Source organism: Anarhichas minor, unplaced genomic scaffold (assembly GCF_050575085.1).
Source record: "Anarhichas minor isolate MPS153535 unplaced genomic scaffold, ASM5057508v1 ptg000050l, whole genome shotgun sequence".
NCBI lineage: Eukaryota > Metazoa > Chordata > Actinopteri > Perciformes > Anarhichadidae > Anarhichas > Anarhichas minor.
In genome coordinates, this window is record NW_027466496.1 from 2380017 (window position 1) to 2393558 (window position 13542).

Genomic DNA, 13542 nt, shown 5'->3' on the forward strand with positions numbered 1-13542 from the left:
TTATTTTTGTTATAAACGTCGGTGTCAACCGTGGCAGTACAAAACTCGAACTTCCGGTAAAGAACTTAAAAATACATTGCTCGTGAAAGCAATTAAACAATTTCACTGAGAAAGGATGAGACGTGTTTTGTGTTGTTGCCCGTGTTCCCTCTTTTGTGTGTCCCAATGTAAATGATGCTTTTATTTTAAAAGAATAAAAACGTATTTCCGTTATTCATCAGGTTAACTTTAGACCAGTTGCCCTGATGCAGTCGTTGCGAGCTAAACAAACATGTCTCTGCAACATAATGAGACAACGGACCTTAATGATACGTAGGCCAATGCAAAGGGAAATATGCGACGATTTATAAGAAACGTGCCAAACATTAAGCTGTAGATGGCGAGTTGATATACTCTTCAGTGGGTTAGCTTTGTGTAGCCCTTTGTGACCGTGTTTACACATTGCTAGCTAGCTCCACAGTTGGCTAATGTAAGCTAGCAAAATGGACCTTGGAACAATGTTGTACAACAATGTAAAAGATGTTACATGGAGCACGACGTCTATACCATTAGATCAACTTGTCAGTGCTTATAGGTTGCCTCAAATTGCCAAGCTGGATAACGGTTAGTAACTTGCTGTCACTACTAAGTTTTATTTTGCTAGCTGCCAAGTTGCTAGTTAGCAGCTACGGTAAACTAGCGTGCGTTAAAGCTAAACGGAACCAACTTTTTTAGAGGCTGATTTTGTCACCGTATCGTATTCATTTCCAACAAAAGTGTCACGTTAACGTAAAAGGTTAACATTTGTTAACGATTGAGGTTGCGTCACTGTATTTGAACCCTTGTATCTGTCGTGGAAATCTCACCAAATAATTATGTTTGCTAAGTTAGTCAGTGTTGCCTCACTGCTTTCTCTCTGTAGCCATGTCAGTTAAGGCAGTAAATTAGAATAAAACCAACTACTGTTTTAATAGTATTTCGAGTTGGGGACAGAAGACTGTTAATTGTGCAACTCTGACTGCTTGAAAATATGTGCAAATAATTCTACTGTATAGGCACATGTGCAGTGTCTCCTGGGTACAATGAAAGACTCATTTAGGCAAAACAATACAGTAAACTTACATGAAGGTGAACGTAGAACAACACTACAGATGGCTGTAATGTGGGGTCAGGGAATTTACCTCTACATCAGCCAAACAGTTGTGCAATAACATAAACATGTCTGTTGTGTTATGTGCTATGAAAATGAAGCCATTATGAGACCATTAGCAATTATTTCATCTTTATCCCACTTTCTGTCACATTCTGCTCAGTGTCCCATGAAGAACAGTGGTGGTGTGTTGTGTTTTTTAAATGGGAGTGCTTGCTTTTTTAGAGAGGTATGGATTAAGGCATTTGTCGTTGTCCGTGGAGGATAGGGATTTGAGTGTGCTCAGTAATCCAGTGCATTTGCCTGAGTGGAGCAGCCTGCGAGGCTCCCAAGTGGTTTAAAAAAAAGAAAAGAGTAATCAAGGCATTTCTCAGGAGACTGACTTTATTGTTTGGCATAATCATTTAAAAAATTGTGTCAACCATGGATGCTAAAAAAGTGATTTTGCTGCTGTGACCCACACTAATCAGGTCAATTTATACAATAAGTGATGAAACACGTGACTAGATATATCACAACTCCAAAGAAAACCTAGGCCATCAGTGTCTGAGTTATCATACTTTATATTTTAACATTTTACTGTTCATTTTAAATTTTGCAGGTGTAATAACGGAACATGTTACATGACAGTTATGATATTTTATGAGTTGAGATTTTGATTGTGCAGTGAGTACATCAGATGTTGGATTTAATGATGTACAATTTCATATTTTGTCTACTGTACCGTGCGGTATTACAATATTTCTTTGAAAGGTAAAATCTGTGTTCTGCTTGTTGTTTTCATTCCTCCAGGCCAGTTGGTTGAAGGGCTCAGAGACAATGACTACCTCTTGATTCATTCCTGCCGTCAGTGGACGACTATTACTGCTCACAGTCTGGAGGAGGGACACTATGTCATTGGGCCCAAAATAGAGATCCCAGTACACTATGAAGGTGAGCTCCAGCTGCATGGACGCTCATTGCTCTTGACATTGTCTTTTGACGATGTCTCTTTGTATATATCAAAACGAGAAAAAAAAGGCAGGTGCTTTCTTACACTGACAACATGGTGTTTGAATCGGGGGCTCCTCTAATAATGATTCAAATCTTTGACCTCTGTGCTGCAGCCCTAGAAAATACATGAGACATTGTGAGAGGAGTTTTGGTGTATCATCATAGGAACAATGTGAAGCTGTTTCCCCAAAACATACTTGCCCCGATAAGCACAATCTATGCTCTAACCCGTCAGTTGCATTGAGACATCTTTTCCTGCTTCAGGTCAGTTTAAGCTACTGGAGCAGGACAGAGATGTCAAGGAGCCTGTGCAGTACTTCAACAGCGTGGAGGAGGTGGCCAAAGCATTCCCTGAGAGGGTATACGTCATGGAAGAAATCACTTTCAATGTTAAGGTACGTCAAATGTGTTATCGGGATTATTATGATTGCTTCTGGATTCTGTGGTGTTAAGTCAAATTTGTATATTTTTGGACTATTTATACCATGTTATATGTTCAAACTCTGACATCAGACGCATTTGATAAACTAAAATTTCCATTAAAGACTAGATATACTGTTTTTCCCGTAAATTCAGCTCCACAAAGTAGATTTAAGTTAGGACACCATTAATATTTATAATGGTTTATTACATAGTCTTTGTTGTGGTCAATTTCTACTTTGATGTTTCTTGATACGACAGTCTTTCAACCACACTAATAAGTAATATTAAGGGAAACAAAACCATTATTTTTTAGAACAAGTTCCTTGTGTAAATCAGTGACAGAATCTATACAGAAAGCAGTTGTTAATGTGCCAACCTAATGTTTACTGACGGGGATTTTACTTAAAAAATGCTCTCCTTAGATTCTTAAGTACTTAGACCCTATGTTGTCTTTTCACAGATGGCTTCAGGGGAATGTAATGAAGATACTGAAGTTTATAACATAACACTATGCACCGGTGATGAACTGACATTAATGGGCCAGGCTGAGATCCTATACTCCAAGGCCTCCAAAGAAAAATCAAGGTTCAACACAATTTTGAAGAAGATCGGGAAGCTAAACTCCATCAGCAAGATCGGTCGAAGCAAGATGCCCTGCTTGATCTGCATGAACCATCGCACCAATGAGAGCATCAGCCTGCCTTTCCAGTGCAAAGGCAGGTTCAGCACCTGCAGTCCGCTGGAGCTTCAGATGCAGGACGGCGAGCACATCATCCGGAACATCGTGGAGAAAACCCGTCTCCCCGTCAATGTCACAGTACCCAGCAGTCCACCCCGCAACCAGCATGACCTCCACCACATCCGGGAGGGTCATCGCTACAAGCTGGTCAACATTCAGACGAAGACGGTGGTCGTGTGCTGCGTCCTGCGAAGCAACAAAATTATCCCCATCCATTTTCCCTTTCATATGGCCATGCCTAGATGTCTTATTCCAGAAGAACTGCTGCAAGGAGAGTTGTGGCTAGAACCTATGGTGCATCGCTGGTTCTCCTTCTGCCAGGAGCAGTTCGACATAGACGACTATTCTCGCGCCGTCCGGGATGTGCGGACCGACTGGAACGACGATGGGAAGAGCCCGAAGAAAAGCAGTGGGAACGGCAATTGCAGTGGAAGCAGCGGAGGCAGCAGCAGCTCCAACGGTTGTCACAACCACATGCAGATTCCCAGCTCTTTAACTTACGCCCGGGAGGAGCTCACCCAGTCCTTCCACCGACTATCTGTGTGTGTGTACGGCAACAACTTGCACGGCAACAGTGAGGTCAATTTGCAGGGCTGCATGACACTATGTGGAGACTGGGCTCTTCTTCCCTCTGACAGCATCCCTTCAGACTCAGGAGAAAATGAACACCTTTTCCCCGAACTGATGGACAGCACAAGCCAACAGCCACCCCTCAACAAGTTGGACGTTTCCTATGAGGAGCTGTGGTTGGATCAGCTGAGAGGTCAGATCCCAAAACCTTCTGTAAGCGAGGGAACTCGAGGCGTCAACAATGGCTGTGGTACAACAGCAGCGCTGTCATACCCAGTGACTTGTGCTCTCGGTGCAACACCCAGTTTAGATGCGTCTCTTACTCCACCACCAGTTCCACCCAAGTCTGAAGCTGTGAGTATAATCTATCGTACTTCAAGTTGATTCTGTGATTCCCCGGGTTACTGCGGTAACAGCAAGTGCAGTTTAACAGTGGCTTCTTCGTCAGAAATGGAACCGAGACAGCTGGTGTATTAGATTACAGTGCAACTATACAAACTCGCATTGTTTTCAGAAAGAAGTCATTCAAAATTGAATAATGATTTCATGATTTTTGATAGAAGGTTGCCATGTATGCCAGGTTGCCGTGTAGCATTGACTGTGGTGACAAATACATTGCGTTTCCTGTGGCTTCTTCACAATAAAAGTGACCCTGTGTTTTGCCGTTTGAAAGCTTTTCTAATGTGAAGCAGTAGGATGTTCAGTTTGTAACTTAATGCAGCGCTGACTGAGACAGTTTTAAAGAGGGACTGACGAACTGTGAGGCTGTTGTGAACGAGATAAGATTGCACTGCATGTCACGGATAGATTGTTTCCCTTTAAATGCCTCGTGCTTAGGAAGGCAATCTGAATGCGGCAGTGGGAATGGCGGACTCTGCCACCACCAATAAACACTCCTATACAGAGAGAATTACTCAATGTAAATACATGAATGGCAATTGCAGACCATGAATAGTAAAACATGGGGTTTGATTTCATGATATTTTAAGGATTATAATTTAAAGCAGTGTCTGACACCTTCAGTTCTACAGAAAAAAAAATTAATGTGTTGAATTTGCCTTCAGTTTCAAAGTTCATTTCCTTTCTAGGTGAAGGAAGAATGCCGTCTTTTGAATGCCCCGCCAATTCCTCCACGAAGTTTGAAACAGATGGCGTCTGTGCCCATCCCGACTAAACCACGGCAGCAAGACACTCGGTCTCCAAGTCCGACCCTCTCCTATTATTCTTCTGGCCTCCACAACATGTAAGAAACATCTGACACTAATTACACCCACATTAAATATAGAAAGAATAAAGCAGGACATTTCATAGTTGTAGAGAACAATGTTGTGATATTTTTTATTTCTTTTCTTCAACTTGCCCCTGAAATCCATCTAGATCTTTTTAATGATTTTGTATATTTAGCTGTTCCATAAAAAGTTCTCCTTAACCCACATTTTATTTACCCCAGTCGGTATCAGATATAAAATGACAAGTTTTTAACTGTATGATGAGGTCTACTTAAAGGGTTGCTCTTATACCACAAATTAATTTTATACTTTTCCATCAGTAGCGGAGCATCCGAGCAAGAGGCGGCCGACCCACATGAGCCAAGCCGAGTGTGCTACCCCTGTACCTGGGTTAAATCCCACAGCACTGAGCCTAACGCTACGATGCCCAGCAGTAGCCTGCCTTCAGACGGGATGTCCTCCAGGTTGTCATGGCCCAATCATTTCAGTGGAGGACAATCGCACAGCATGGAGGAATTTCTACCAGCCAGCTGTCAAAGTTACTACAGTTACCCCAGAAAGAGATCCCCAAGCACCCCAAAAACCTGTACAACCAGCCTGGTTGACTTTGACGGCCGAGAGCACGCACGCAGCAGGAAGGACTTCAGGTCGCAGAAAGCTTCTCTGAATCAGTTCTGCACCAAATCTTCAAGTTTCAACTCGGAAATGTACAGAGACAAGCCAATAGAAGAATCTAACACCAAGCAGAGCCTCTCATGTCCCAGCTTACCGCCGAGAACACCAAAGTCGGATGCCGCACAGACGAGCGCAGATTTACTGTCGGATTCCGTCTGTGACAGTGAGCAGGAAACCTCCAGTTGCTCACTTGCTCAACATGAGCAGGCCACAAAAGACTCATTAACTCCCGTCTGTCCATCCTCCCCCCCCGCTGCACAGTGGCAGCCCCCGTCCAGTATGGCTGGCCTTTCTATCGAGGAGGTGTCCAAATCTCTGTGGTTCATTGGCCTGCCAGAGGACATCGTTTCTCTTTTTGTGTCCGAGAGGATCGATGGGAATTTACTCCTGCAGCTCACCGAGGACATTCTGTCCGAGGACTTCAAGCTAAGCAAACTGCAGGTAAAGAAACTCATGCAGTTCATAAATGGGTGGAGGCCCAAGATATAACTAACAGTATACGACACTAAGTTCTTGCCTTCAGTATATATGCTATGCACACCAAGCCACAAAGAGTTTCTTTTTGTATAATATGAATTTATGTCCTTGTTACTCTATTGCGGGGAAAGACTTCAAGTCTGTGACTGCTATTTACTAACTGAATGAAACCATTCGGCACTTTCATGGAGACATTTCCATGTCGGCTACTTTTGCCCACAGCCTACTAGTGGACATGTCATCACATCAATCCTAATGTTAGCTAACAAATGTAAAAGAAGACACTGATGTGTGGCAAGAGATTTGCTTAATGAGGCCGTTGTACCATTCTGTCCTTAAAGTGGAATATCACAACGTGAATCACAAGCTGTTTCCAGGATTTCTAAAAGAGCGCAGAGGATGTACGATGGTATATATTCAAAAACATTTTGTAGGTGATACGCAATTGGACATTTGGCTGAATTTGGTAACCGCCAAAAAAAAGCTTGCAATTCTATAGTTATGCAGTCAGTGACAAATGGAAGTATGCACTGTTTTTACGAGGTCAGGGACGTGATGGAGAATTGTGTTGCAAGTGCATTTCTAAACATCATCCAAAACAGTCGATTTAATTACTCCTGTTGAATGAATTCAAGACCTGCCCTCTGCTGACAGGTACTAAGAAATACTTGTGTTCTTTGAGTGGCTGTCTGTGCAGCTATCTGATCTCAGGTAGTGTTGGCTTCCTGTCTAGTTTTAGGAGATAAAGTGTTGCATTTAAACCAACTGGGCTCAGAAATCGCATCTGTATTATCGCTGTGATATTCTACTTTACTGAACGATGCTCGTGAGAGTCAAATCAAATGATTGTGATCTCTCGTGTGCAACAACATGTCCCATTTATGAACTGTCCTCATGCAAGGTCTTATTAATACTTTTTAAATTTAAAGTTGTGTTCAACTATATTGCTAATTGCTTTGAATTTAAACATCTCTGCTAAAAAAAAAAAAACTTTTTAGAGATTATCTATTGCAGAAAAAGACTGACTGGGTCCTAACAAAATGATATAATTATATATAAAATGATATCCTTTGTCTAAAACTTACATGGAAATAACCAATGATGACATCCTGACACAAAATACAAATTATGCATCATGCACTTTGGTGGATTTCAGCCTTATTAATTGCAGTTAAGGTCATTAAATATAAACGTATAAAAGAGAGTGAATGCACTACACGCTTTGGTACTTCTCCTTTGTTCTCATTGTATGTATTGTACGTGTGCTCTAATGTTAGAAACTATTAAATGTTCGCTTTTCTGCGCCTTAACCCATGGACCTTAAAATATATAATATTTCACTTTGGCTTAACATTTTCATTTAGTCTTTTTGTCTTGAGAATACAAACGTCTCAACATGGGGGGGGGGGGGGGGGGTAGTTATGTTAAACATGCCCTGAGAGGCACGTAAGCTAACATTGAAAATGATCTGCCTAAATGAAATATTGGTTTCTATTGGTACCAAACATTTTCTCTGTCGCCTTAAATCAGAGTTGATTTATTTATGCAGTATTTAACATAATGCAAAATATGCAGATATTTTCAGTCTGTTGGTGTGGCTGATATATGAAGGTGCCTCAGCAACAACAGCCTTTCTACAGCCCAGGACTGATCTGTTGGCCAACACCTGTTGATTTCTTCCCCTCACACTTTTTGCAGCGGGTTGTTACATATTTTACGTGATATATTTTTTATGTAAATGAAAATTGAATGTGATTTTTTTTTTTTTTTTTTTTAAAGAAAGTTGTTACTAATGTTGAAATTATTGTTATTAAGAAACAAAGCTTATGTTCAAATATCTATTTTTTTGTTTAACATTCTGTACATCCTTGGTTTCTATTTGGGTTAATAAATCCATGAATTCAGATAACATTTGGTCATGAGTCACACTACATACACAGTGACCAAAAAGAATTGCGTTAATAAGCCGTGTGCTCAGGTCATTCTCCATATTGTCCCAGTGTCCACATTTTTTATGGGGAATTCATGTCGCTCAACATTGTTATTATACGGTGATTAATGTCCTATGCAGTAGACATGGCAATCCAAAGAGACCATGGGAAAGAACTACTAAGCAAGTGAGTGATAATGAAAAGCAATGAAGTATTATTCACATTGAAATGACCACAAATAGAAAAGAGTGCCAAAGGAATTCTTTTAAGTCGATACCTTTACATGGATACCTCTGAGATATAAACTGTGAACACACTACAACAACTGACCCGGGCCCATGAATTCACCTTCATCAACAGTTAACACTGATGGCTATTCCATCTTCATGACGCCTGTTAACCCACATTAACAATTAGCATCTGTGAAAATGACTGTGACACTGGGTTTGATGGCATTATTGGTGAACATTATTGAAATCTTGAGTTATGGACTGCTGTCTTTCAATTAACTTTTGTTTCCTTATTTTTGATTGTATTAAAAATGGATTAACTTGTGTTTGTGTTTTTTTTTTTAGTCAAGTAGCAGTTCAGGGCTGTTCATGTGAAATCTGGAATAAGTTCAAGTTTTCACATTTAATTCGTTGCACAACAATGTCACAAGAGGTCTGTACTTCAGCAACATTCTACGATAGGTGATGGCAATGATTCGTTGATAAGGGTGATAGTGTAATTATCCTACATAATACTTTCTGTATAATGTAATGCGTAAATACAATCAGAAACTACACAAAACCAGCTAACAAATGCCGTTTCAATGTCGGAAGACTTACAGATAAGTGATGAACATGATTTTAAAGTCTTAGGGGACTTGGTGTACAGACGTCTTTGGCGGGTATTCTAATGATGTTATGAGGTTGGTGGTCGATTATCGGACAAACCACCGTTAATTAATTAGCAACTATTTTTGATAAATGATGAAATGTTGAAGACTTCAAGCAAAAATAACAAACATGTGATTGGTCCAGCTCCTCAAATATGACACGGTGCTGCTTTTCTATGTCTTAATGTTTTAATAAATTGTGTAGCTTTGGGTTTTGGACTCTTAGTTGGACAAAACAAGACTGACAACTCCTTCAGCTAATAATTGACAGATTACTTGGTTAGTACAGTTAGTTGCTGCCCCACTAGTTTAGTTATAAGGTGTATATGTGTACTCTATAGAGTAATTGATTTAATATAGTTACATTACAAATTACCCTAGAAATATTACAAAATCAGTCAGCAAATTGCAAAAGTCCTCAGTAGAGGTTTGCTGGGTTTTTGTAACAAATTGCAGATCCAATCTGAAGCATTTTGGAAACCAGTAAGTGTTTCATCAGTTCTGCTTTAGTGAGACCTTGTGGTCTCTGTTTCCTGCCTTACATCAGGCAGGTTAACATCTCACAGTTCAAGGGAACTGCAGTTCTGCTCTTTATGGCTCAATATATATTTATAATTATAACGATTTCTAAAAAGCCAGTATTTGTTCCAGTTGGCCTACAGTGATTAGATATTTGAATATCATCTATGAGGACATGCATCAAGTAGTAACATTTAATACTTTATAATCAAGGCTATATCTCTTTAAAAAATGTGGAAAAACAAATGCTACATATTTGTGATGCTCATTCATTACAATTATTATTACGCAGAAAACTATAACTGATGGCGACTGATACGTTCCATCAATTTCAATGCAGTTTATGTAGTTCTATCTGCTCACAGATACTTTGGGACTCTATCAAGGGAGAACCTACACACACATTTTTCTCACAACTATCTCTTACATGCTTGCACTCACACATACACATTTAGTGAGGGAATGTCTTCTATTGTTAACCCTGACATGATTTGATGTCCTGTAGCTAATAAAGTAGGTGTTTATTAGATTCTAACCCGGACACAGTTTAATCTTACCCCCTTATTGTAACCAACCAACCAGGATGCTCTCGGGTCTTTAGTCTCCACTCTACAAGGTAAAGCCACCCCTCCAACTCTGTGAGGCCAAATATGGATGAAAAATCGACAATCAAGTAGGTGAGCCGAGTCAGCTTTTTATAAAGCCTACAGATATGAAACATTCTCCAAGACTCAATTGCAGGGGCAGTTGCTGAAAATATTGTCCGCGTACCAGGTGTTGGGCCATACCTTGCTGGAGCGATCAAAGGCCTGCTACTGCTAGCGCCAGAAACAGAGGGACTGGAAGCTGTGAACTCTGAATTTAAAGTTCTTAATTTTAAGATTGACGACTTTAGTGCAGAAATGAAGTGGGATGCCTGGGCAGCTGGTGCCTACCGAATTACAGTGAACAACATAGAGAAAGCCTGGATCAAATACACAGAGCTAGTGCGTAGTTATCCTAAAAGTACTAACACAGAAAACGAGGCACTCAAAAATAATTATTTCACATTCTACAGCCAGTATGTCGACAGCACTTTAGTCCTGCACCAATTCTTGACAGCTAGACCAGCATCTATAACACAAAACCTTGGAGACGTACTGGCTGATAGATTAAGATGTCATGAAAAAGATGTCAAAGCCCAGTTTTTGTATTTGAATAAACTTATATGTAAAGGCAATGTACTCAATGGAAAGTACTACGAATTCAAAGGCACAAACACCGATGCCAGTGTTAATACCGCCGTACAGATTGCGTCCCAATCTGCCTCAGCTTTGATCAAATCACACCAGAGATGCTTATCTCACAGATAAAAGGCCCATTATTGTTTCTACGATAGTAGTGACTCCCACTGGTTGGTCTGGGCACCTGCATGCAACAAGGTGGGATGTGACAGGCATTCTATGAATCTCCATGCACAATAGCTTTCCCAATTAAGCTATCAGTTTACAGAGGGGGGCACACATCATGCATACCATAGTCTAGCACAGTGGTTGTCAACTGGTCTGGCTGCGGGACGCACCATCACCCCTTAATGACAAGCCGCGACCCCAATTTTCAACTTCTCAAATTGATTTAATGAAAAGATGGTGCAGTTTGAACCTGAGCTGAAAATGTCCTCTGCAGTCGTAGGGAGCTCTCTTGTGCAGAGAAATTGTTCCTGTAAGTCCCCGTCCCACAAATGTTTCACGTAAACGAGTAAAACGGCTTCATGCTTTCTTGTGCCAGAACCTCGCTGCACAAAACACACTGAGGTTTTTGCCCTCTTTTGTCCTCAATGTAAGAAAATCCATATCTCATGTAGTCTGCGTCATACTTGCGTTTCACCATGCTCAATTAGCACATGAAAACAAACTTTGTGGGTGTTCTTCTATACTGTGAAATATGTGTATATTAGTATTACAAGGCATTAACGCCAAATACTGTTAATACTGTATATACCGCGACCCACCAGTTGAGAATCACTGGTCTAGCATGTTTTCATGCTAACATTTGCAAATAGCGCTAAACACAATGAACAGTTGAGGCTGATGTCCAAGTGTTAAATCAAAGTGGGAGAAATCGTACAAATGTTGAAATGTTAGAGGATGACCAAAGTTATTACACTTCATTTTCTAATTAAAATATATATCTGTTCCAAATTTCACAGCAATCCATCCACCAAGTATAGAGATATTGCGCTACAAACCGAGACGTCCAAATCAGAACCGCTAAAGGAAAAGTCAGACTATCACTGAAGTCATTCAGATCTATCCTCTGTGGACCATGAACGTGCACATTTTCATGGCAATCCAATCATTAGTTGTTGAGATATTTTAGTCTATGGGCCAAAGTGATGGACTGACACTACCATACCTTGAGCTGCTAGTGTGGCTTAAAACTGATGTTTGTGATTTTTAAGTCAAGTAACAACTCAGCACTTTTCATATGCAATTGGGTAATATTACAAGATAGTGCCACGATAACCACAACAATCTCAAACGGCTCAAAGCCCGAATGTGATCTATGCTTCAGCTAAATATAATAAATTGATAATGAAAATAATCATTGGTTGATGAGGTGGCTTGTTTAAGTCGGCCATGTACACAAAAACTACATATGTATAATGCATTACAGTATTTTCACAACAGGGGTGCAATATGCAAAACTCCTGCATTCATTTGGCACTATGGAATCCAGTGGACATGAATCCAAGCTGACCACAGCCGATGTGCTCTGCTCAGGGGCCTACAGGGGGCAGTGTTTCAGACTGGAAAAGGTAGGGGATTGGTGGAGGATCTCTGCATCATAGTGGACAAATGACATATTTCAATTATCATTTCATTTTTAAAGAGATCTGATTAAAAAAAAGTTATCTTTAAATGCAACTCCCCCTTTCCTTTATTTGGCTATGAGTCAACTGATATTTCAATTCACACCATATAAAACAATGGATTTGTGCAAGGTGGCAATATTTGTCAGTTGCAAATAGATGACCAAAGTGTTCAAGCTATTTGTAAATCAACCTCTCAAGCATCTTCAACATTTTTATTTCAAACTGAAGTTACAAGACATTAATAAATGACGGTAATAGTTCTCTTCAAGAAGAATCTAAATCTTTTTCCAAAAATGTTTCCAGACTTAAGATTTCTTGATTTTAAGTCAAGTATGAGATAACATGCTGATCCTGCCCTACAAACTCTGCCACAACACGATATATGAAAATGATCCGTCACAGCTACAAAAGAGGAAACATTTGACATTACAGGGAACTTCTTAAGACCACTAAAAAATACATCTTCTCAAATGTATCTTCACATTTCCCGATCCGCGGCTGCTCACCTTTGATAAGATTTGTTCCCCAATTTTTGTGAATGACTATTTCACATACCAAAGAATCAGAACCATGCTTCCCAGCCCACATAAACTCTGCCAAGCACATTTCGATCCATGGCTTGGTCAAGCAGACAGTCCACCTGCTTCTCCACTGACAAGCCTGCAGCTGGAAGCTGAGCACGAATGTTGTGATCCTTACTCCCCAGGGCCACAGACTTCATCCCCTGGAAGGCAGCGTCCTTCTCAAAGCCCAGCTTCAGCTCCTCACTGACCAAAATAAAGCAACATCTAATCACACACAAGTACAATTCAAAATGATGCCAATGAAGACCAGTTACAGTATTTTGGATTGAAACTGAAAGCTGAAAATTGAACATTGTGTCACAAAGGAAGTTTTGATTTTAGAGCCGTCATATCAGATTGGATTATGTGACAGATTACTTAAACTTTCCAACCCTTGTATACATCAACAATTGTGTAGAACTTGATAAAAGTGTTATTAGTTTAGTATTAGGGCTTTCCCAAGGCCGCCGATATAACATTTTTGCAATTGTGTGATTTTGTAAATCACACAATTGGAGCAATATTTCCACCATAATGGATGCAAGTCTCGTCTTTAATTG

At 40.2% G+C, this 13542-nt stretch overlaps 2 protein-coding genes across 3 annotated transcripts in view; one reads left to right on the forward strand and one right to left on the reverse strand.

Moving 5' to 3' along the window:
* Positions 1 to 68: 68 nt before the first annotated feature.
* garem (GRB2 associated, regulator of MAPK1) lies at positions 69 to 8721 on the forward strand. Of its 2 annotated transcripts, none has more exons than XM_076112633.1 (6): positions 69 to 603; positions 1922 to 2062; positions 2387 to 2517; positions 3006 to 4208; positions 4943 to 5097; positions 5407 to 8721. In XM_076112633.1, the coding sequence occupies exons 1-6, from the start codon at positions 483 to 485 to the stop codon at positions 6245 to 6247; spliced, it is 2592 nt and encodes an 863-aa protein (XP_075968748.1). In that variant the 5' UTR covers positions 69 to 482; the 3' UTR covers positions 6248 to 8721. The 2 variants fall into 2 exon arrangements, with proteins under 2 accessions (XP_075968748.1, XP_075968747.1); XM_076112632.1 differs by having other exon boundaries at positions 71 to 603; positions 5404 to 8721.
* Positions 8722 to 12617: 3896 nt separating this feature from the next.
* prkdc (protein kinase, DNA-activated, catalytic subunit) overlaps positions 12618 to 13542 on the reverse strand; it is a 29932-nt gene continuing 29007 nt past the window's right edge. Inside the window, exon 86 of the mRNA XM_076112631.1 lies at positions 12618 to 13186. Within this exon, the coding sequence (XP_075968746.1) occupies positions 12982 to 13186 (205 nt within the window). The 3' untranslated portion in view covers positions 12618 to 12981. The remainder of the gene's footprint in view (positions 13187 to 13542) is intronic.